This window comes from Microcebus murinus, chromosome 17 (assembly GCF_040939455.1).
Source record: "Microcebus murinus isolate Inina chromosome 17, M.murinus_Inina_mat1.0, whole genome shotgun sequence".
Classification (NCBI taxonomy): Eukaryota; Metazoa; Chordata; class Mammalia; order Primates; family Cheirogaleidae; genus Microcebus; species Microcebus murinus.
The window spans coordinates 60303173-60326924 of record NC_134120.1 but is presented as its reverse complement, the minus strand read 5'-3'; the positions used below and the strand labels follow the sequence as shown (position 1 = coordinate 60326924).

At 38.7% G+C, this 23752-nt stretch overlaps 1 protein-coding gene across 4 annotated transcripts in view; it reads right to left on the bottom strand.

Annotated features, from left to right (window-relative positions):
* Positions 1 to 325: 325 nt before the first annotated feature.
* Positions 326 to 23752, bottom strand: part of CNOT6 (CCR4-NOT transcription complex subunit 6) — a 91626-nt gene continuing 68199 nt past the window's right edge. For 3 of the 4 annotated variants that reach the window (XM_075993738.1, XM_075993739.1, XM_075993736.1), the window contains 8 exons: positions 13013 to 13117; positions 12863 to 12931; positions 10972 to 11129; positions 10025 to 10179; positions 9181 to 9335; positions 7334 to 7564; positions 5510 to 5712; positions 326 to 3197 (listed from right to left, as the gene is read on the bottom strand). In XM_075993738.1, coding sequence (XP_075849853.1) covers positions 2985 to 3197; positions 5510 to 5712; positions 7334 to 7564; positions 9181 to 9335; positions 10025 to 10179; positions 10972 to 11129; positions 12863 to 12931; positions 13013 to 13117 — 1289 coding nt within the window. In that variant the 3' untranslated portion in view covers positions 326 to 2984. The remainder of the gene's footprint in view (positions 3198 to 5509; positions 5713 to 7333; positions 7565 to 9180; positions 9336 to 10024; positions 10180 to 10971; positions 11130 to 12862; positions 12932 to 13012; positions 13118 to 23752) is intronic. The other variant, XM_075993737.1, reaches the window with a different exon arrangement.

Here is a 23752-nt window from a genome sequence, read left to right as displayed (position 1 = left end):
TTTCTTGGAGATGTTCCTTGCCCATCTTCTAGGACTATAAAAGTTGCAATCTACAACTTTAGCATAAATTATGCCATAAATTAATTTTGATGAACATTATTTAAATTCTCAAGGCATAAATAATTACCATCAATAAAGTGTACTTTGAGAGATTTGCAAAAAGGAATTGAGTGCCTCTAAATTTCTGATCTTTAAAACAGAAAACATGCCCCAAATTTTCTGTAAAATATTCCTAAGATGAATTTATCCAGCAAAAACACTGAAATTACATTATGGCAATACATTGAATGTATTTGTTAAAGATTTTTGAGAAAAATCTACACTGTGAAAATACACTAGTTTTTATTGCATTATAAGAAATGTGGATCGCTGGAAATTGTTCAGGACACAGAAAATATTTAAAACACAAAACCTTGCTTAACAAAAGTATCATAGTCTATTTTGGTATGACTATTTTCTATAGACCCCAAATATTTCTTTCTCTTTTGAAGGTTACAGTTGTAAATCTACGCTCTTGGCTCAATTTATCACTATCCAAATAAGGTGGAGAAGCTGTTCAAGATGACCCACAGAATGCAGTATGACTGGAAGAGGCAAAAACAAGTATTTTCAATACATAACACGCCACTGTATCTTAATATGCTGCCCTAAAATTCAAATATATTATAGACAATAATACAGATGAAAGCATTTTGTGTAAAGCTCAAACCTTAACCATCTAACAAGTGCACTCTAGTTCCAGCATCTATGAAAAGATTACATCCTCCATTAACAAATACAAAACGAGTAAGTGCTCTGTCCCTCCCTCTTCCATAAAGCTCTCTGGACTTGTGATTACATAATGCAGATCACAGGAAAAGTGGCTTCCTCAGTATCAGTCCAACCAGCTCCTGCTCACCCTCACTGGAAATTGTCATGATGCACATTACCAACACAGTGTTTAGGAAAAATGAGTAAACACACTTCACCAAAAAAAACCCCATAAAAAGTTATGCACTGGTTCTACATCAACACCAGCTTTCCAATGTACTGATTATAAAACTGGATGTGTTTGGTGTCAGCACAACTCAAACAAAAAGCAAAATATAAAAAAATACAACATCACAACAAAATCTTAAAAAAGAAAAGAAAAGAAACCTCAAAGGAAAAAACAGGTCCAAGACAAAGATTCAAGAATAAAAGCTTTTGGAGAATTTTCTGAATAGGAAGGGGGGGAAAAAGAATCACTTATTTAAACAGTATGTAATTTTATTTTTTCTTAAAAACAGAATAAGCACATTTAAGTGCTGAACATTTTTTCATAAAATTTTAAGTCATTATCCAAAATGACTCATTCTCTGTATAAAAATTGCTAATAACAATTTTTTTTCTTAATGCTCACCATGGTGTCCTTTTGCTCCCCTGCCTGCAGTTGAAACAAAAGCAGTTAGACCAAGCTCCCTCTGAATTCATTTGATTTTCGAGAGAAGAATGAATGAATGAGAACAGAACATATACAAGTTAACTTTGCAAAGTCAAAGCTGGCTTTAATCTCTAATCTACTAAAGGGCACTATGGGCAAAATACAGGGTACAATATAACTTTTATTTTGGTTGACATACTAAAATGACTTAGTCACTTTAAAAATGATCTGAAGAATTGTCTTAGGGACCCATTTGAAAATGCATCTAATTTATACTGCTTCATAAACGGAAAATTACTTTTTCTTTAAAAAGGGAATGATTTAAAAAAAAGAGACTAAGGAATACATGGATAACAAAAAGAATTCACATGATAGTAGTATTCTGGGTCACAAGCAGCACTGTGCAATGACACCAAGAAGCAGTGCTTGGGTCTGGTGAGCAAAGATCCAGGGACCCACCCTATGAACATGTTCCAAAATGGGATATTCAATGCTTCACAACAGGAAAAAGCCACAGCTCATACAAAAGCATTTTCATAAAATTCTCAAAAATGTTAAACAGGATTTTAAAAATATAAAAGAGGATGCACAGATTTTCTCTGCATGCACAGGCAGTGCTTGGTGAGAACAAATTTAGGCAGGCACAGTGGAGATAGGACAGGAAGTGTCTCAAAAAGGAGTTAAGAGGCTGTACCTAAGCAGCTGTAATTTTTTAACTTAAAAAAGTTAAAGATTTAAAAATATCAGAATGTACATATACCAACCATTACATTCAAGCCATAAATGCCTACACTGTTCAGTTTATCTGACCTGGTAGATAGTTTTCATAAAAATTCAGAAATTCATGAATAAGTTGCCTCTGGTCCAAGAAAACGTTCTGAAGTTTAAGCAGATTTAGATTTAAAGAACAATGTTCTCAATTTAAAAATAAAGTAGTACAAAAGGGCTAACAAAACCCTAACAGTGCAAATCATGAGCAGAGAAAGTCTGTTGCAGCTTCTTTTACAAGCTGGCCTTTATAACACATGAAACAGGTAAAATAAAAATTAGCCTTAGTTTACAATACAATCATTTCCAAATCTGATTTTTTTTAGTACAAAATTTCATAAATCAGGTCTTCTGTGGATCATATACAATCATAAAGGCTAAATTCAAATTCTATATTTTACAAACAAGTCTGAAAAAGGAGAGAGTAAAGTGTGGAAGAACGGTCTCTGGATGCTACTACTGGCCTCGAAAGAGTAGTGCTGCAGATCTCTGTGCAGAGAGAACATGCTGCTCAAACATTTTCCTGTTTCAAGGCATGAAAATACTATATTGAAGAAACAGGAAAATTTCTTGTGACAAATTAAAGATAGGTGCAAACACACCAATCCCTGTCTAACAGTATATAAAGTATACTGGGCTCAGAATTTGTCTGTTGCTAGCACCTGGCTTTCATACTGTATCCTTATCAAATAATCAGATTGAAAATTCAAATCATCATTTGGAAAAAAATCCCTAGTGGCCATACCTCACTCCCCTATATTCAGATTTTCACGAGTTTACAAGTAAATCAAGGTTGTCCTCTGAAGGAACTTAACTACCTCCTGCCAGGAAGATGAATGCCATTAACTTGGGGCAGGAAAGGCAGTAAGAGCTCCAGTTGTGCAAAAAGTGAGAAGTGGTCAGAGGGGATGAGTGGATGTGGGCAGCCGCTGATGTTATTCTCAACCAGCCAGTGGTGGTCCAGAGGTCCCAGGATGCCTAACGTGTTCAGCTGAGGTTTGGAATAGAAGATGTAGTCAATAATACCCTGAAAAACAGGGGGGAAAAAGACAAGGCCCCACATAAGATAACACTAAAATACTGAGTGCTATCAAGACATATACCCTTACAGTAATGTGAGGGTAAACAAAACAAATGAAATTTCCTAGCTTGTGGAAGAGGTCTGTTCTGTACTACATAAACCAAATGGTTCCCCAAATGTCAAATCTAGCAGAATAAAGCATTCTTCCTCCTATCTTTACCAAATCTTTAATGAGACCTAAAAGACCCTTTAGGACTTCAGTCCCCAACCCTTGGGCCAATGCATGGTACTGGTCAGTGGCCTATTAGGAAAAAAGGGCCAAGCATGACTGCCTGAGCTCTGCCTCCCAACTTAACACCAACCCCTTCCCCGTCAGTGGAAAAACTATCTTCTAAGAAACTGGTCCCTGGTGCCAAAAAAATTGGGACTGCTGCTTTAGGACACAGCCTTTGTTTCTGTCCTAACCTAATTTGTGCCACTGTCCCTTGCTCTCTACCCTGCTGCCATTACTAGCCTTTGGGGGTGGAGGAGTCTGTACTACCAGACTCTTCCCTATGTTGTCCCTTCTGCCTGCAACACTCTCTTCTACTTGTCATCTGGTGAATTCTTTCCCAACCATTAAATGTCAGGTCCAGCCACTTTCTAAAGACCTTCCTGAATTCTGCTCCCACACACTTAATACTGTTTATGACCAATTGTCTTCTCTTGCTAATGCTCATCCCAATTACATACTCATTTGTATGGCCAAGACCTGTCTCTCCGACCAGACCATCGCTGCATGAGGGAAGGCTGTCTCCACCTGCCCTGCATCTCCTCAGCAGCACCTAGCTGTGGGATCCAGTACATATGAAAGTGACACAGCTCTAAACAATCACTGATATTAAAAATGATGAGCTGGCCAGGCATGGTGGCTCACGCCTATAATCCTCGCACTCTGGGAGGCTGAGGCAGGAGGAATGCTTGAGCTCAGGAGTTCAAGACTAGCCTGAGCAAGAGAGAGACCCCCTTTCTGCTAAAAATAGAAAAATCCGCCAAGCGTGGTGGTGCGCTCCTGTAGTCCCAGCTACTCGTGAGGCTCAGGCAGGAGGATCAATTGAGCACAGGAGTTTGAGGTTGCTGTGAGCTAGGCTGGTGCTTTGGCCTAGGGAAAGGGCCACCCTCAGGGAAACAGGGTGATACGCACACTCTCTCTCTGTCTCTCTCTCTAAGATAAAACAAAACACAACAATGAGAGTCACTAAGAAAAGCTCCATATTGTAAGCTGTTGACTGTGTAAGAAGGCACACAGAGGTAAGATATATATCTTATGAGAAGCGAACTCTGGTCTTTTTCTTTGGCCCAAATTTCTTTCTAAGAGGCCTAGTGAGTCATGCCTACAAACAATAAAATCTAACTAAACAGGTTTTGTTAATCTGATATAATGTGGTTTACTTCCCAACCTGATTCTGGTATAGCCACATGAAAGACAGAAGATCCCCTTAGTCTTAAGCCAAGCAGCCTAGCAGACCCCTATCTTGATTGAAGTATTCCTTTCCACTGACTCCAGGTCTTTAGACAAAGCTTAACTCTCTAAGCCACCTATCAACTAAAGAATCCCTAAAACCCACCTATGACTTGTAAGCCCCCACCTTTGAGATGCCCCACCTTTTCTGGCCAAACCAATGTATGGCTTCCATGTATTGATTTATGACTTTATGTGTAATTCTTGCCTCCCTAAAATGTATAAAACCAAACTGTAGTTCAACCATGGCCAGACCACGTGCTCACGGCTTCTTGGGCATAGCTCTAGGCCACGGTCACTCATACTCTGCTCAGAATAAACCTCTTTAAATTATTTTAGAATTTGGATTTTTCCATCCACATTTAGAAACATTTAAAAATGGCTAATATAAACCACAGTTTGGCACACAAAAGAGTACAGTTTCAGTTAAATTAAAATATAAAAGTGAGACCCCCATCTCTACAAAAAATTTAAAAAAAACTTTTTTGGGCCAGGTATATATATAGTGGCATGTGCCTGTAGTTCCCAGCTACTCAGGAGGCTGAGGCAAGAAGATCGCTCAAACCCAAAAGTCTAAGGCTGTAGTGAATTATGACTATGCCACTGCATTCCAGCCTGGGTGACAGAGTGAGACTCTCTCTCAGAAAAGGTAAAAAAAAAGAAAAGAAAAGAAAAAAGAAACTGTCAAAAATTTCATGATTGCTTAATTGCAGTCTGAACAAATATCCACATTCCACATTTGAAAGACATACTGAAGTTACAAGACTTGCCAGTAAAATGAATTTTTTAAAAGCATATCAATAATCTGAAGACACACCTTGAAATCAAATGTGTAATTTGTGTAAGGCATCAGGCCACTATCATAGGCACTCTTTAACTTGAAACCATGAGTGATCCTTCCATTGGTTGTTCCATTCTTCCCATTGCAGCTGAAATTTGTAAGACTTTCATTATATCTCAGTTCCTTAAAGTCTTTATGATTTGTTTCTACTCCACCAGTGCTCAAATATTCTACAACACCTATAATGAAGAGAAAGGTACTTTTTTCATTGTCAAATATGAGATACACTGTACAAAAGGTCATTTTAAAAGGTCATGCAAATAGTAAATAGTTTTAAACCACACATATTCCTACTTTCTAAAATGTTTCATTTTTGTACACTTGCCAGAACTTGTCCACATCTATTTTTATGTGTAATCACTGTATACTGAATATTCTGCAATTTGCTTTTTTAATTTAATACTATACCATGTGAACATATGTGCCTTCCCAATTATCTTTCTTTAATGGCAGCATAATACAACTGGGCTGGTGTACAATATTTGCTAAACTACTTATTTTTAAAAATTAAGGATGTTTCCACTTTTTAAAAAGAATTAAAGATAACACCATAATAAATATCTTAGTATGCAGATTTCTGCTTATGCTAAATTATTTAGTTGGCATAAAATCCCAAGATTAGGACTGAATGTGCCATTTTAGAATACTGCCAACTATGGAAGAACATGCCACCAGTTAGTTCCAGAGCAACTTCACCATCCCTGGACAGTTTTCCCAATTTCTTTTTTTGCCCCCTCCTGCCATGTTTTCTCAATTTCTTAAGCATAAGATGGGCTCTGAAAATATATTTTAACTTTCATTTAATTAGTTAGCAAGGTTGGACATTTCCTCATGTGTTTGCTATTAAAATACTATATTTTTCAACTCTGAAATGGGTGCCAGATGCGTCTTATTTGACTAGATTCTCTCCTTCCCCCCCAGATGCTTTGTAGCTACAAAGATAGAACGCATGCAGGCAATTTGCCAGAAAATAATCCTCAACTACTTCAATTGCAGTAATCTCCAGACAGCTTGATAAAATGGAATGAAGAATTACAGTTCTTCATTCAGAATTACAGATACCTTTATTTTCCCTGAAAACAAATTTAACAGTTTCTTTCTTAATGGATCTTATCAATTGTGATGGCAATAATGTGCTACCAAATTTACCTATTCCAAACGTGTGTTCATTCATGCAAGTCCAAGGAAAAGTCAAAGAAAAAGTATTCTTGTGTAAAAGTATAAAAAAGGAAGAAATATTTAGTTTGATAGTACAAAGGTTTATTATGTCTCCTATCTGTGGAAAAGTATTCAGATCAACCTTTTTGTATTCTACATTGTGATAAAAATCAGGATCCTTGCTCTTTGTTAAAATCACTTAACTGATTTGTGTTAAGGAGCTCAATTTCCACCTGGAGTTGTCTTTTCCTGATCGAATCACACATACACAAAATTGAGATCCTATAATACATAGTTCAAATTTAAACTGTAATTATATTATCATATGCTTGAATCCCAAAGCAGCTGTCTTAATAAACCTTTTCAGAGTCTAGATTATACATGACTTGGAGATAATAAAATACATTACCTACATGTTTACTGAAGATGATAATAATATCCTTCCTCCTTAGGGTTCCATAATCTATTTCATTTTCAAAACAGCTTCACCCACCCCACACAAAAAATTTTTTAAACCTGCTCATGGCTGCCACTACAAACTGAATTTTCATTTTGACTAAATTTGGAATGGTCAGACATAATACATTACAAAAATGTTTTAAGTCAAAAAGCATTCTATATAAATTAACATTCTTTTCTTACCAGAGTCTGGCAAAGAATTAAGATCTGCACATAACACAAGTGGAATAGTTCCAAATTCTCCCAATACACTGGATTTGAGGTTTCGAGAGGCTTTATCAATAATGTTCTTCACTTCTGAGAGGAACATCATAGTTTGCACCAACTTCACATCAGAGTATTCAGGGTCCCAATGCATGTGAGCATTCGCCACAAGAATAAGCTGTTTTTCTGTTATAAGATGTGGCTTTCCAGCTACATTAGATAAAAAGAAAACAAACAAACAGACAAAACCCACCCATAAGCCCATATGGTTTTTTTTGGTTTTTTTCTGAGACAGAGTCTATTTGCCCAGGGTAGAGTGCCATGGCATCAGCCTAGCTCATAGCAACTTCAAACTCCTGGGCTCAAGCAATCCTCCTGCCTCAGCCTCCCAAGTAGCTGGGACCACAGGCATGCGCCACCATGCCCAGCTAATTCTTTCTCTCTCTATATTAGTTGGCCAATTAATTTCTTTCTATTTATAGTAGAGATGGGTTCTCACTCTTGCTCAGGCTGGTTTCGAACTCCTGACCTTGAGCTATCCTCCCACCTCGGCCTCCCAGAGTGCTAAGATTACAGGCGTAAGCCACCATCGCCCAGTCCAGTCCATATGTTTTTACAGAGTCTGAAAACAAATAATATCTCAGAGTCTCAGAATAGGAAAGATACCTAAAATTCATCTGACAATTTCCCACCTGATGACTGAACATGCCCTACAACAAATCTAAGAAATGGACATCTGAACCTCTGGCTGACACTTTCAGTACAGGGCATTCAGTCCTGCCTGGTTGGGACAGCTTGATATTTAAAGTTTTCTCCTTGAAACTTTTGGTCTTAGTGTGGATGTCCTAAATCGAGCTCCACAAAATTAAATCTAAACCCTCTTTCTCAGATGTATTTAAGACAGTCATTAAGTTCTCTTTCATCTTTTCTATCCACATTAACTATTCCCAGTTCCAAACTGCACAAGTGAAAGAAATTTCAGTTCTCAGCATAATGGTCACTTCTAAATATATTTTCAATTTTAAATAAGTTGTCCATTTATCCAAAACTAAAGAACTTTGAAATAACTATTTTAAGTAGATCAGGAAGAGAAGTTAACTTACATAATAACGTTGGTGCCAAGAAATTATGGGAATATATGGAGTTCTTACCCTTGAGCAGTTATTTTAATGATTATTTATTTCAACATTTCTTTTATGTGAAAAATTCTTAAGAGTAAAAAAAAAAATTTTTTTTTGCTGTATGCCTTTCAAGGTTTTTAATACATTTCTGGGCAATGCTTTCTCATCTTAATCTTTGTGGTAGAGAAAAAAAGACATGCTATTTTATAAAAGACAAATTCTCACTGAGTTTCTTCAGGTGTTAGACAAGACCATTAATACACAGTGAAATTTCTGCTTTCTATTTTTTTGAAGATATCTAGTAGAAACTATTAATTTTTTTTTTTTTTTTTTTTGAGACAGAACCTTGCTCTGTTGCCCAGGCTAGAGTGAGTGCCGTGGCGTCAGCCTAGCTCACAGTAACCTCAAACTCCTGGGCTCAAGCAATCCTACTGCCTCAGCCTCCCCAGTAGCTGGGACTACAGGCATGTGCCACCATGCCTGGCTAATTTTTATATATATAAAAGTTGGCCAATTAATTTCTTTCTATTTATAGTAGAGATGGGGTCTCGCTCTTGCTCAGGCTGGTTTCGAACTCCTGACCTCAAGCAATCCGCCCGTCTCGGCCTCCCAGAGTGCTAGGATTACAGGCGTGAGCCACCACACCCGGCCGGAACTATTAAATTTTGGAAATCAATTTTACAGAAAGTGAAAATGGTCACTCACATGACATTTCAATCAATTCCTTTCGAAGTTCTAGCAGTACTGCAACTCCAATGTTATCTTTTGTCATGACTCTGTTCAGCATAGCTTCAGACCCTTCTGAATTTGCCATTGCTAGCTGATTAAATTCAACAGTGTGTTTCTGAACCAAAGTAAATCTAAAACAAAAACAAAAACACACACACAAACATAGAATTGGGAATACCAACATGTTAACTGTGTGGGAAATGTAGTTTTCCGAAACTTCCTTAACAGATATGATGGCACTTAAATCACATTATGGAAAATCCTCCACATTTAGCACCAAGCTTCCCACATCCATATAAAGTTGTTCTCAGTTTGTTACTGACACAAATAACAATTCAAAATACATTTGTGACTTAGGAAAATGCAGTCATCTTCTGTTTAGGTTTCATGTTGGAATATTCCATCTTGTAATTTTTAAACGATTCTTTGGTTCCCAAGTATGACCTTAAAGAATCCCTCCACCATCTTAGAGGGAATGTTAATTACTACAAGGTGTTTCAATTAACAATTGGAGTTAATCCCTAGTAAACACCTGAAGAAACAGCAGCACTTTCAGTATGTCTCCAAAACAAGGTTATTTCTGATGACTAAAAACAAACAAAAAACCCCCAAGTCATCAGCACTGTTTTCTTGGAAAACATATAGTGCCTCATTTTCTTATTTACCAATTAATTTCCACATCCTTGACCCTCACCCTGCAAATTCTGAGAAAATTTTCTTTGTTAAAAATAAGATGATGCCTCAGAAGAAGGCAATAAAACAAAAGAAAATATAGGAAATTATCAAATTTTAATAAAAGAAAATTTAAAAAATCACTTACTTTTCTGTCTTGAAGAATATTGCACAGCCATCAACATGTTTTCTTTCTTGTTCTGACATTGTCCTAGCTCTAGACTTAGGACTAAAGAATCCATTGTAGCCACGTTCTTTCAGTTCTACCAGAAAAAAACTGTAATACTGTTCCGTTTCAACCTCCTGAAAAATTATAAATGGCAAAGTTATTTCATAAGACAAAAAAATCAGTCCTATGTATTAACTCTGTATATGCAGTTTGAGAGCTTAAAATAATTTCAAAGAAGTGATCTGCAGACTGAAGAATGTAACATCTTTTCAAGGTTACCCATCTGAAACCAATCATCATAACACCTACTGTCATTTTACAGGTACTAGCTGCCAAGGTCAATCCTTTGTTGTCTAGGAATGATGAATGGAAAGACACATACCCCTATGCTTATACATTGCCTTATGTCTTAGAATTGACGTGGAACAAGAATCACAGAGGTAGAAGGAACTTCACAATCATAATTTGAGACTTACAGGAAGAAAGCGACTTGACCAAGATCATTTACATTATTAAGAGTAAGACTGACAACCCCAAAACAGTCCAGCCTGTTTTCCACTATGTCCTAATTATTCTAGTAGCCCTGGTAGTAAAGCAAAATTATACCTGACAATGCCAGAATTTCAGAAACTTTACCACCCAATAAAAAACAGTGTGCAGGGACACTGGAGGGGGGAAAGAAGGTGAATATTTAGCTGTCACAGCAAATGTTCAAAACCTAGCCTGCTCCATTTGCTTATTTGGCAGCACAGTGCTGCAAAGCAGGTAGTGCTCCAAAGATTCACTAAAAACAGAAAAAGCCAGTATTTTAAGAACTACAGAAGCTGAAACTTCAAATGTGTCAGTGTAATGTATTCTTAGTTTGCTCCTTGCTTTATCAGTGCTAGGGAAGTTATGCAATCTAAATACTCTTCTGTATGACTTACCTGAAGACTTATGATATCAGCATTGCAGCTTAAGATTTCTTGAATAATGGCCTTTTTCCTGTAGTCCCAATTTAGTGCCCATGATGGACAGTAGCCATATAACTGCCGGGTCGCATATTTATCACAAAGAACATTATAGCACATGACAGAAAACAAGGCTGTAGGAAAAATAACTTTACTTATTCACACACATGGCAGAAAAAAACTATATTAATCTGAGTAATAGTTTACATTTAAATGTTAAGTTTGACTTTATTCATTCAATCTATATTCACTGAAAAGCTACTATATGCCAGACTGGGGGGTGGGGGGGTGGGGAGGGTGTAGAAATAAACATGGATAACGAAAGGAAGACGGATATGTGAACAAGTTAGAACACAGTGTATTACTGTGTTTCCCCCAAAATAAGACCTACTCATAAAATAAGCCCTAGTAGGATTTCTAAGCATTTGCACAATATACGCCCTACCCCGAAAATAAGACCTAGTGATGGGCGTGGCTACACATAGTATCTGCAAAACCCAAGCATTTCATCTTGGAGCAGTAAAGAAGACAAGCAGCCCTTTTCATCTGCCCCATCGTGACAGCTCCTATCCCAGAGGTGACTGGAAAGGTGTGGGCAGCCCCACCAAGGTCGGCTCCCCCTGTCAGGTCCTGGCCATCCTGTGCATGGTGCAAGCTGAGGCTTTGAGGGGGAAAGTCTTCTCAGTGAAAAATTCATGGGATAAAATCACTGACAATGTTGTTACCAATGCACTCCGAGCAGGTCACATGGATAAGAGCTGCTCATTTAATGAGAGCTCTATTGCTCGACATGAGAGATTGGGACTAATGGTTCTAAAGGAAACAGAGTCGTAAGACATTCAGGATGGAATTCGGGGTTTGGAAAGTTATGATGATGTTCCAGAAGGAGATGTTTAACTATATTTGAATAAATGTAGATTGTTGTACTCTACCTAAAAATATAACACATTCCCTGAAAATAAGCCCTATGGTGTCTTCTTGAGGAAAAATAAATATAAGACCCTGTCTTATTTTTGGGGAAACACGGTACCCCTGCAGAGGGATGTATGGAAGGTTTGGAAGCTAAAAGACTAAGATCTTGAGCCCTTCAGCCTCGGAAGACCAAAGTTCCTCATTTTTACAGTCCCCCTTCCATATATCAATCGTGACCGTAGGATGTGGAAACTTTACAGAAAGTTTCCTTAACAGGCAGGTCTAGTTTTCTTCTAAATAGCAACTGTTAATAATTCATGTAAGGGGTTTCACAGACTAAATTCTGATACATATGCCATGGAAGCTTCCTAACTATTTTCATAGAATTTAGGTTAAAAAGTGATTAGAGGCCATTAGTTCAATTTTTCTCTCGAGTTTTAGCTGTTTTACAACTTTGTAATGTCAAATACATTTGAAATATGCTAGGATTTGTAAACTTCCAATATAGAAAGACTTTGATGTATTTATTATGAATGAATTTGATCAATGAATTTGATCAATTTGAGCAGGCTTTCTCAACAGTGGCACCATCAACATTTCGGGAGGTAAAGTCTTCGCAGTCAGGGACTGCGCTGTGCTCTGCTGGGTGCTCACCAGCATCCCTGGCCCCACCCACTACATGCCAGCAGCACCTTCCCCAGTTTCGGCCATCTCCAGACATTGCCAAATGTCTCTGAGGGATAAAATTAACCCATTTGAGAAGCATTGCTTTATAGGATGCTTTCTATAGCATAATACATGTCAAGGTAATTAAGTCTTTATTATTACCTCCCAAAGCAAATCAACTTTAAACTTTCTATCTTAACGTTGCCCATAATCTAAAGCATGCCAACAATACTATTAGGCTTACAGAGACCAAGTGAAAATAAGAGTGAAAAAAAGTAAGTCTACCAACCAGTTGGCCTTGTTCTGTCTGGTTCTTGTAACATAATCCAAGATCTTGGAGGTGGTTGTTCTGTTGAAACTAGTTGAACAGAAAACACAGAATTAAATAATACTCTTACATATATTCCTAATAAAAAGGTTTAAGCAAATGACCACTTACTTCTTTTTGCAGTACCTGACAAATTATCAAGCAAATAGCTCAATAGCCTTCTTGTTCCATCTGGTTCCTGATAGAGGTTCAATATATCCTGGGTAAGTGGATTTCCTGGAAATATTTTTTAAATAGGTAAAATGAAGCCAAGACAAATAATAAATATTTCAAAATTTAAAAATGTACCCAAATTATCAGATCATATATTATAAAACAATAGTTACTAGCAAAATATCAAACTATAGAAAATACTGGGTTTTTAAAAAAGTGTTTGAAGAGTAAAAATGATTCATACCATGTTCTCAAAAAATACACCAAAATCTTTCTATATGGGAAGTTTGAGGTACTCAAAAATGATTATTAATGAAATGCTGTCAACTTAGAAATACTCTAGTAGTGCTCTGTATGTGACCTTGCCTCACCAAAACTTTCGCTATAATGACCAAAAGTGTGCAAAACTGGGGTTGCAGTGGTGGGAAGAGGAATTAGAGAAGGGAAAGTTGAAAGCTAGTACTAATGAATCAGAGAATCAAAGGTCTAGAATGCCACAAAGTAACAAGAAAACATCCTAATGGCAAATGTAGTCTTGTACTTTCGATTTTTAAAAATTATACTAAATAAAGTAACAAGATGCGGTAGACTTAGTTTAAGAGTTAACTCACTTCCTTAGTGAGTTAAGGAAAATCCTGGGGCCATGAGCCATTTGTAAATTCAAAAACGAAAGCAAAGAGTTACATTATCTATAAAAAAAAAAAAAGCCTCAAATCCTCTCAGGATTTCTTATATACATATGAGAAATAACAGCACAGTGCAGTGTGCTTCAAAGAGCAAAGTTTCTATCCATGCTACACAAGTGGTGTGTATTATTCTGGATGCCACAGTTTCACTTTAACAAAGACTACTAGATAAATTCTGCATACTGAAGAAGGCAGGTAAAATGGTGAAAGATCTTAAGCATACCAAATGAAGAAAATGAAAGGATATGGTCTATAAGAATAATTGCAACCTAAAGAAAAAAGTGTTTTCCCCCTATTCTTTCCTGAAGAGTAGACTCAGAGGCAGAATGAGGACCAAGGGATAAAATCTAACAGGAAAAGCCAACTCAGGGGAGAGGAGGTTGGCAAACAGCAAAACTATTTAAGGTGAAATGTCCTGTGCTACGAGGTAGTGGAGTATCCTTCAAATAAGTTGGGTTACATGCATGGGAAAAACAGCGAGGTATGTTTACCTTTAAAATCTCTTTCAATTTTAAGATTCTAGGATTCCAAGAATTATAAAAGTAAAAATGTGCTGCTTCTAAGTGCAAAGTATTTCTTGTAGGAAGATAAATTACAAAGACATCATTCCCTCACATGTGTACAGTTTTTTACAGCTACCAGAAGCTTTTCAAATTTTCATTTAATCAAAATACTACAACAGGCCGGGCGCTGTGGCTCACGCCTGTAATCCTAGCTCTTGGGAGGCCGAGGCGGGCGGATTGCTCAAGGTCAGGAGTTCAAAACCAGCCTGAGCAAGAGCGAGACCCCGTCTCTACTATAAATAGAAAGAAATTAATTGGCCAACTGATATATATATAAAAAATTAGCCGGGCATGGTGGCGCATGCCTGTAGTCCCAGCTACCCGGGAGGCTGAGGCAGAAGGATCACTCGAGCCCAGGAGTTTGAGGTTGCTGTGAGCTAGGACGCCACGGCACTCACTCTAGCCTGGGCAACAAAGCGAGACTCTGTCTCAAAAAAAAAAAAACAAAAAAAAAAAAAAAAAAAAAAAAATACTACAACATAGGCACAGTCATAACCTGAAAGTTATCGGGACCCTTTGGTTAAGCATATCTTGAGAAAATGAAGCCAACCAAAAACTTCTCAACACCAGACAAGCACCTATTCAAACCAGACCTACACTGATGCTGCCTTTTTGTCACTTTCTAGTGCAAGAGATACTTAGAGGTGACTGCTGAGTACTGTAACTATATGATCCTCCCTTTTAAGATCTTTCTTATTAAACTAAAAACCGTCCCCAAAGACATTTAAGATTTTCTAATAAATGCATATGAATCCCAATGGTATATTCCATGTCTGCTTGCTTTTGGAAATTCCCTTAAATTTAAAATTAATCTGCTCTTCCCTACCTAGAAAAAGAAAATATTATACATAGGGTAAAGTTAACAACAACAAAATTCTGGAATTAAAACATGGCACTGAGTCCTCAGAAGTAAGCAACAAAAGTAAATGAGATACTAGGGTTGTACATGTGAAATTTAAAATCTTGGTATATAAATGTGCAATAAAAATGCTTGTACATATATATCAAAAAGACATGTGCATTTATGGCAACATTATTTGTGATTGTCTTAAAGTGTAAACAGCCCAATTGAGTGTCAAATGGCTTAGATACATTTTAAGTATAAATAAGTTACAGTGTAGCAATAATGAACTACAAGCTATGTGTAACACTGAAAATGAGTCTTACTATACTGACAGTAGAAGCAAAACAACACATAATGTGATTCTATTTATATAAAATTGAAAAATAGGCATGACCAGTCTTTGACTTTAGAAGTCAGAATAGTGATTACCTTTGAGGAAGGAGGTAGTGACTGGCACTGACTATGAGGAAGGTTCCTGGAGAGCTGATAATGTTCTGATTCGGAAGTAGTTAACCAAATTATACAAGTGTGTTCATTTTGCGATGATTCTTTGAGCTGTATGTATACTGTGTACTTTTACATTCAATAAAGAAGTAAAATTAAAAAAAAAAAAGTAAATGAGAGAAGTTGCTTCAGGGCAGATGGAATAAACAAATTTTTCTCTATTCCTCCGACTAAGTACAACTAAAAATCCTGTATATTATGTGTAAAGCAAACATAAGAATCTGAAAGAAGAGAGAAGGCAGAATAGCTAGAGAACTCAGAATCTGAGGAATGACAAAGTGGTGAATTTCCTGAGTTTACTTCTTGCCTCGTTTATGCCAGGCATGGAGCTAAAACCAGCAACACAAAAACACCAATTGGTGCAGACCAAAAACCACCCAACAAAAGCCAAAGGATCAGGAAAGGGCTGCCTAAAAAGATAAAAGCTTTAAATAAGAACCACTCTACTCAAGCTAAACACCAAAGAAAAAATGTGGCCCACCTCCATCCATGACAGCAAAGACCAAGTGGGGAGTCTAGACCTCCACCCTCACAGGAAAGCTAGAAGGTGCTCCAGTGCCCTACTGGGGCAGTGTCACAGCCAACTTCAATCCCCTCCAGGCAACAACAAACTCCTCCTCCTCAGTGAGCACTGAGGCTTCCCTCACCTCCTCTGAGGTGGCCAAACAGTCAAGCCTCTCACATCTCCTGGGTAATGAGGCCACATCCATGCGGTGTCTGCGGAGACCATGTGGGGAGCCGAAGTTGTTACTGCTGCCCAGCAGCACTGACAGGTGTCAACAGAGGCTACGTGGAACATGAACCACCTCTGCTGGCAGTAAGGAGACAGTGCCCTCTCCTCTTGCCAGAGCAGTGCTAGAAGCCAGCTAAACTAAAGTTTAAATAAAATAAAGTCTCATAACATAATACGAATAAGTCCAGTTTCAAGTGAAAAATGCTCATCACACCAAGAACCAGGAAGATTTCAAATGCAAAGAGATGAACAATAGATTCTAATACTCAGAGGACAGAAACATTAGAATTAGATGACCAAGATAAAGCAGTCATGATAAAAATGTTTCAATGACAAATTACAAACATGCTTGAAATAAATGAAAAAGAGGAAGACTCAGCAAAGAAAAAGAAAGTTCTGGCAAATAAAAAAAAAAATACATTAAAAACCAAATGGACGAATTGTTTTTAGAGAGGTGGAGCAAGATGTCAGACGAATAACACTGCCAGACAGAGTGTCTCTGCAGAAAAGACAGATTCTAGCAGAAATTAGAGGAAAGAAGCAAGAAGATGAGCATACAGCGGAGAGGGCCAGAAGGAGGAGTACCTGAGACCCCGGGAGACTCCACGGGACGAGGCTGCGGAGGAGAACTGGAGGCTGAGACCACCAGAGCAGCCCGGAGACCAGTGGCAAGGGTAGGTGGATTTGCTGTTTCCCCTCCCCTGCATTTGGGACTGCTGGTGGGCTCCCCAGCGGGTGGAGAGACCTGCGGACACCAGCCCAGAGACCGCCGCCGCCAGCCAGCAGTGAGCCTGTAGCAGACGTGGCACCAGGTTCTCAACTTCCTCCGGGCACCTCCGTGTGCACAGACCCGAGCCATGTGGCAGGTGCCATATTGCCTCCTCCTCCACTCCGCTGACCCTACCCGCGGCTGCCCAGAGAGACAATACAGCCACCAGCCGGAGGCACCTCCAGGGAACGGGACCTTCCCGTTTGGGACCCTACAGCTGACTCAGGGGAACTCAGACCGTGAGCTCCCTACCCGCCCGCCCTCCCAGGTGCTGCTGGCACGGTGTTCCCAGGAGAACGGTGCCGACTCACAGGCTGAGAGACATAAACCCAGCTTGGGCTCCCTGTGGGTGAATTCGGACCGGAAATCGTCTCCCTGGTGGGGATACAGTTTGAACTCTGGGACCCAGAGGTCGGACCTGCAGACCAGATCCCCTGCACCAAGGGCTAGCATTGCCCGGGGCACAGAAGGGTTATACGTGAACAGCCTACTGAGGTGTGTGTGCCTCTAGGGGCGGATTGGCGTCCTAGAGAGCAACCCTCCTCCTCCGAGGAGGCCGTGCGCCCAACCCAGGTGGCGTTCCAGTGCAGGGAACCTCCCCGCCAGCATCACAGTCCCGGGAGGCCTGGTGGCTTGTGGTCTGGCCTGCTGGCAGAGGCCCAGGAGTAGCTGCGGACTTGCAGAGGGTGGATAGAAGGGAGGCTCGCTCCAGACTGCGGGACTCAGACAGCCCCACCCCCACACGCAGACTTTCTGGCTGAGCAGGACCATTCGAGCCCCGCCCTGACAGCTTTCCCTGGAAGCAGAGAACAGAACTTTGACCCCTGGTAACGGCCTCAGGGCAGGCTTACCCAACCCAGCTCTGCCCAGAACAAGAGCTGATAACAGGACACAAAACAATTTCACCCACAGACACCAACTAACGCCTCAGAAACTAAACAAGGTGGTGAATACCCAAACAATAACTTAAGGAAAGAAACAACAACTGATGGACATGGGAAGAAATCAGCGAAAGAACTCAGGAAATATGAAGAACCAAACGGAAAACACAACCCCAAAGAGGAGCACCAGCCCCCTAGAAACGGACACCAACCAAAATCAGGCAACTAATATGACAGAAGAGGAATTTCATATGTGGATCATAAGAACACTCACCGAGCTGAAACAACAACCCAATAACCAACATAAAGAAACCACAAAAGCCTCCAGAATATGGAAAAAGAAATAGACACAATGAAGAAAAGTGTAACCGAACTCCTGGAAATGAAGAATCAATTCAAGGAACTACAAAATACAGTGGAAAGTCTCAAGAACAGGGTAGATCAAACAAAAGAAAGAATCACAGAGCTTGAAGATAACACCCTCCAATTAAATAAATCAGTCACAGAAATAGAGCAGAGAAACAAGAGAAAAGAGCAAAGCCTACAAGAGCTGTGGGATTATGTGAAGAAACCTAATGTGAGGGTCATAGGGTTACCAGAAGGGGAAGAAGACAACACTCAAGGCTTGGACAAGCTGTTTGAAGATATAATAGAGGAAAATTTCCCAGGCCTTGCTCAAAATCTTGATATACAAGTTCAAGAAGCTCAGAGGACCCCTGGGAGATTCAATGCAAACAGGAAGACGTCATGACATGCAGTCATCAGACTGACCACAAAGTATCAACTAAAGAGGCCCTTCTAAGAGCTGTAAGACAAAAGAAGCAAGTAACATACAAGGGAAAGCCAACTCGAATAACATCAGACTTCTCTAATGAGACTTTACAAGCAAGGAGAGACTGGGGCCCCATTCTCACTCTTTTGAAACAAAACAATGCCCAGCCTAGAGTATTATTCCCTGCAAAACTAAGCTTCGTATATGAAAGAGAAATAAAAACATTCTCGGACAAGCAAAGGCTCAGAAAATTCACGAAGACAACACCAGCCCTACAAAAAGTACTTAAAACAGTGTTACGCAAAGAACATCATAATAATAACCCACGAATATAAAAACAACCAAAACCCAAAGATATTAAAGGCCAGATATTACAATGGCTCAAGACAGAAATCATAGCAACAACATCCAACCCAAGAGAATGATCAGTAATCTACCTTACCAACATCCAACACAACAGAATGATCAGTAATCTACTTTATCTATCAGTTCTCTCAATAAATGTGAATGGCTTAAACTCTCCACTCAAGAGACATAGGCTGGCTGAATGGATAAGAAAATACAGGCCAAGTCTATGCTGTCTTCAGGAAACACATCTAACCTGCAAGGATGCATATAGACTAACAGTCAAAGGGTGGAGATCAATATTCCAAGCAAATAGAAGCCAAAGAAGGCTGGTGTGGCAGTTCTAATTTCAGACGATTTAGTTTTTAAACCAACAAAAGTAGTGAAAGACAAAGAGGGTCATTATATAATGGTGAAGGGCACAGTCCAACAAGAAGAGATAACAATTTTCAATATATATGCACCAAACTTAGGTGCACCCAGATTGATAAAGCAAACCTTACTGGAGCTAAGCAAATGGATTAATAGCAACTCCATAATCGCCGGAGATTTCAACACCCCACTGACGGCACGAGACAGATCCTCCAAACAGAAAATTAATAAAGAAACAATGGACTTAAACAAAACTCTAGAACAATTGGGTCTGACTGACATTTACAGAACATTCTACCCAAAATCCACTGAATATACGTTCTTCTCATCAGCTCACGGGACATTCTCTAAGATTGACCATATCCTAGGACACAAAGACAATCTCAAGAAATTTAAAAAAATAGAAATCATACCATGTACCTTCTCAGATCACAGTGGAATAAAACTAGAAATCAACCCTAACAGAAACTCACATTTCTACACAAAAACGTGGAAATTAAACAACCTCCTACTAAATGATTACTTCATAAATGAAGAAATCAAGACGGAAATAGAAAAATTCTATGAAGAAAACGACAATGGAGAGACAAGTTATCAACTCCTCTGGGACACAGCTAAAGCAGTTCTGAGAGGAAAGTTTATCTCCATAAATGCCTATAACCAAAAGTCAAGAAGATCACAAATAGACAATCTAATGAAACGACTCAAACAGCTGGAAAAAGAAGAACAGACCAACCCCAAACCCAGCAGAAGAAGTGAAATCAACAAGATCAAATCAGAACTAAACGAAATTGAAAACAGGGAAGCTATTCAGGAGATTAATTAAACAAAAAGTTGGTTCTTTGAAAAAATAAACAAAATTGACACACCATTGGCTAAGCTAACGAAAAGCAGAAAAGAGAAATCTCTAATAAGCTCCATCAGGAACAAAAAAGGAGATATCACAACTGATCCCAAAGAGATACAAGATATAATTTACGAATACTACAAAAATCTTTATGCACACAAACTAGAAAATGTGGAGGAAGTGGACAAATTTCTAGAAACACACAGCCTCCCTAGGCTCAACCAGGAAGAAATAGATTCCCTAAACAGACTACTCTCAACAGCTGAAATAGAAACAGCAATTAAAAATCTCCCTAAAAAGAAAAGTCCGGGTCCAGAGGGCTTCACACCCGAATTTCACCATACTTACAAAGAAGAACTAGTACCTATCTTGCAGAAACTATTCCACAACATCGAGAAGAATGGAAACCTCCCCGACACTTTTTATGAAGCGAATATTACTCTGATACCAAAACCAGCAAAGGATGCAACAAAAAAAGAAAACTACAGACCAATATCCCTAATGAATATAGATGCAAAAATTTTCAACAAAATCTTAGCTAACCGAATCCAGACACTTATCAAAAAGATAATCCACCACGACCAAGTGGGCTTCATCCCAGGGATGCAGGGATGGTTCAACATACGTAAATCTATAAATGCAATTCACCACATAAACAGAAGCAAAAACAAAGACCACATGATTCTTTCAATAGATGCAGAAAAAGCTTTTGACAAAATTCAACACCCTTTCATGATACGAACACTTAAGAAAATAGGCATAGAAGGGACATACCTAAAAATGATACAAGCCATATATGACAGACCCATAGCCAACATCATACTGAATGGGGAAAAATTGAAATCATTCCCACTTAGAACTGGAACCAGACAAGGCTGCCCACTATCTCCACTTCTGTTCAACATAGTGCTGGAAGTCTTGGCTATAGCAATCAGACAGGAAAATGGAATCAAAGGTATCCAAATAGGGGCAGAAGAGATCAAACTTTCACTCTTTGCTGATGATATGATATTGTATCTAGAAAACCCCAAGGATTCAACCAAGAAACTACTGGAACTGATCAATGAATTTAGTAAAGTCTCAGGATACAAAATCAATACACAGAAATCAGAGGCATTCATATACGCCAACAACAATCTAATTGAGAACCAAATCAAAGACTCAATTCCCTTTCACAATAGCAACAAAGAAATTAAAGTACCTAGGAATATACTTAACCAAGGAGGTAAAAGACCTCTACAGGGAGAACTATGAAACAGTGAGGAAGGAAATAGCAGAGGATGTAAACAGATGGAAATCCATACCATGCTCATGGATCGGCAGACTCAATATCATCAAAATGTCTATACTACCCAACTGATCTACAGATTCAATGCAATACCTATGAAAATCCCATCAGCATTCTTCACAGATATAGAAAAAATAATTTTACGCTTCGTATGGAACCAAAGAAGACCCCGAATATCAAGAGCAATTCTAGGCAACAAAAACAAAATGGGAGGCATTAATATGCCAGATATCAAACTATACTACAAAGCTGTAGTAATTAAATCAATATGGTATTGGCACAAAAATAGGAATATTGACCAGTGGAACAGATGTGAGAATCCTGATATAAAACCATCCTCATATAGCCATCTAATCTTTGACAAAGCAGACAAAAACATACGCTGGGGAAAAGAATCCCTTTTCAATAAATGGTGCTGGGAAAACTGGATAGCCACCTGTAGAAGGCTAAAACAGGACCCACACCTTTCACCTCTCACAAAAACCAACTCACGCTGGATAACAGACTTAAACCTAAGGTATGAAACTATTAGAACTCTAGAGGAAAAACTTGGAAACACTCTCCTAGACATTGGCCTGGGCAAAGAGTTTATGAAGAAGTCCCCAAAGGCAATCACAGCAGCAACAAAAATAAATAAATGGGACATGATCAAACTACAAAGCTTCTGCACAGCCAAAGAAATAGTCATGAAAGTAAACAGACAGCCTATAGAATGGGAGACAATTTTTGCATCCTATGCATCCGATAAGGGACTGATAACTAGAATATACTTAGAACTCACGAAAATCAGCAAGAAAAAATCAAATAACCCTATTAAAAAGTGGGCAAAGGACTTGAACAGAAATTTTTCTAAAGAAGACAGAAGAATGGCCAACAAACATATGAAAAAATGCTCAACATCTCTAATCATCAGGAAAATGCAAATGAAAACCACAATGAGATATCACTTAACTCTAGTGAGAATGGCCTTTATCAAAAAATCTCCAAACAATAAATGCTGGCGTGGTTGCGGAGAGAGAGGAACACTCTTACACTGCTGGTGGGACTGCAAACTAGTTCCACCTCTGTGGAAAGCAATATAGAGATACCTTAAAGCGATACAAGTGAATCTACCATTTGATCCTGCAATCCCATTGCTGGACATCTACCCAAATGATCCAATGACACTCTACAAAAAAGACACCTGCAATCGAATGTTTATTGCAGCACAATTCATAATTGCAAGTCTGTGGAAACAGTACAAGTGCCCATCAATCCAAGAATGGATTAATAAAATGTGGTATATGTATACCATGGAGTACTATTCAGCTCTAAGAAACAACGGTGATATAGCACATCTTATATTTTCCTGGTTAGAGCTGGAACCCATACTACTAAGTGAAGAATGGAAAAACAAGCACCAGATATATTCTCCAGCAAACTGGTATTAACTGAGTAGCACCTAAGTGGACACACAGGTACTACAGTAATAGGGTATTGGGCAGGGGGGAGGGGAGCGGGGGGCAGGTATATACATACATAATGAGTGAGATGTGCACCATCTGGGGGATGGTCATGATGGAGACTCAGACTTTTGGGGGGAGGGGGGGAAATGGGCATTTATTGGAACCTTAAAATCTGTACCCCCATAATAAGCCGAAATAAAAAAAAAAATGGAAAAAAACATGAAAAAAAAAAAAAAACCAAATGGAAATATCAAAACCAAAAATTAAAAAGCTCAGTAGATGTGCTCAACAGCAGAGACAGAAAGGAATCAGTGAACTAGAAGACAGAACAATATAAATAATGACCCCATCTGAAAGACAGAAGAAAACAGACCCCCTCCCCCAAAAAAGAACAGGGCCTCCCTGACTGGTGGGATTATAACAAAAGATTTAATGTTTATGTTATCAGGGGCTTGGAAGCAAAGGAGAATGAAGATAGTACTGAAAAAGCCTTCAATAAATAAATAAATAACTGCTGAGAACTCTCAAAACCGTGGCAAGACACATAAACCTATAGATTCAAGACACTGAGTGAACTCCCAATCAGGAAAAAAAACAAAGGAGCCCACAGCAAGTTAAGATGTATCATAATTAAACTTCTAAAAACAAA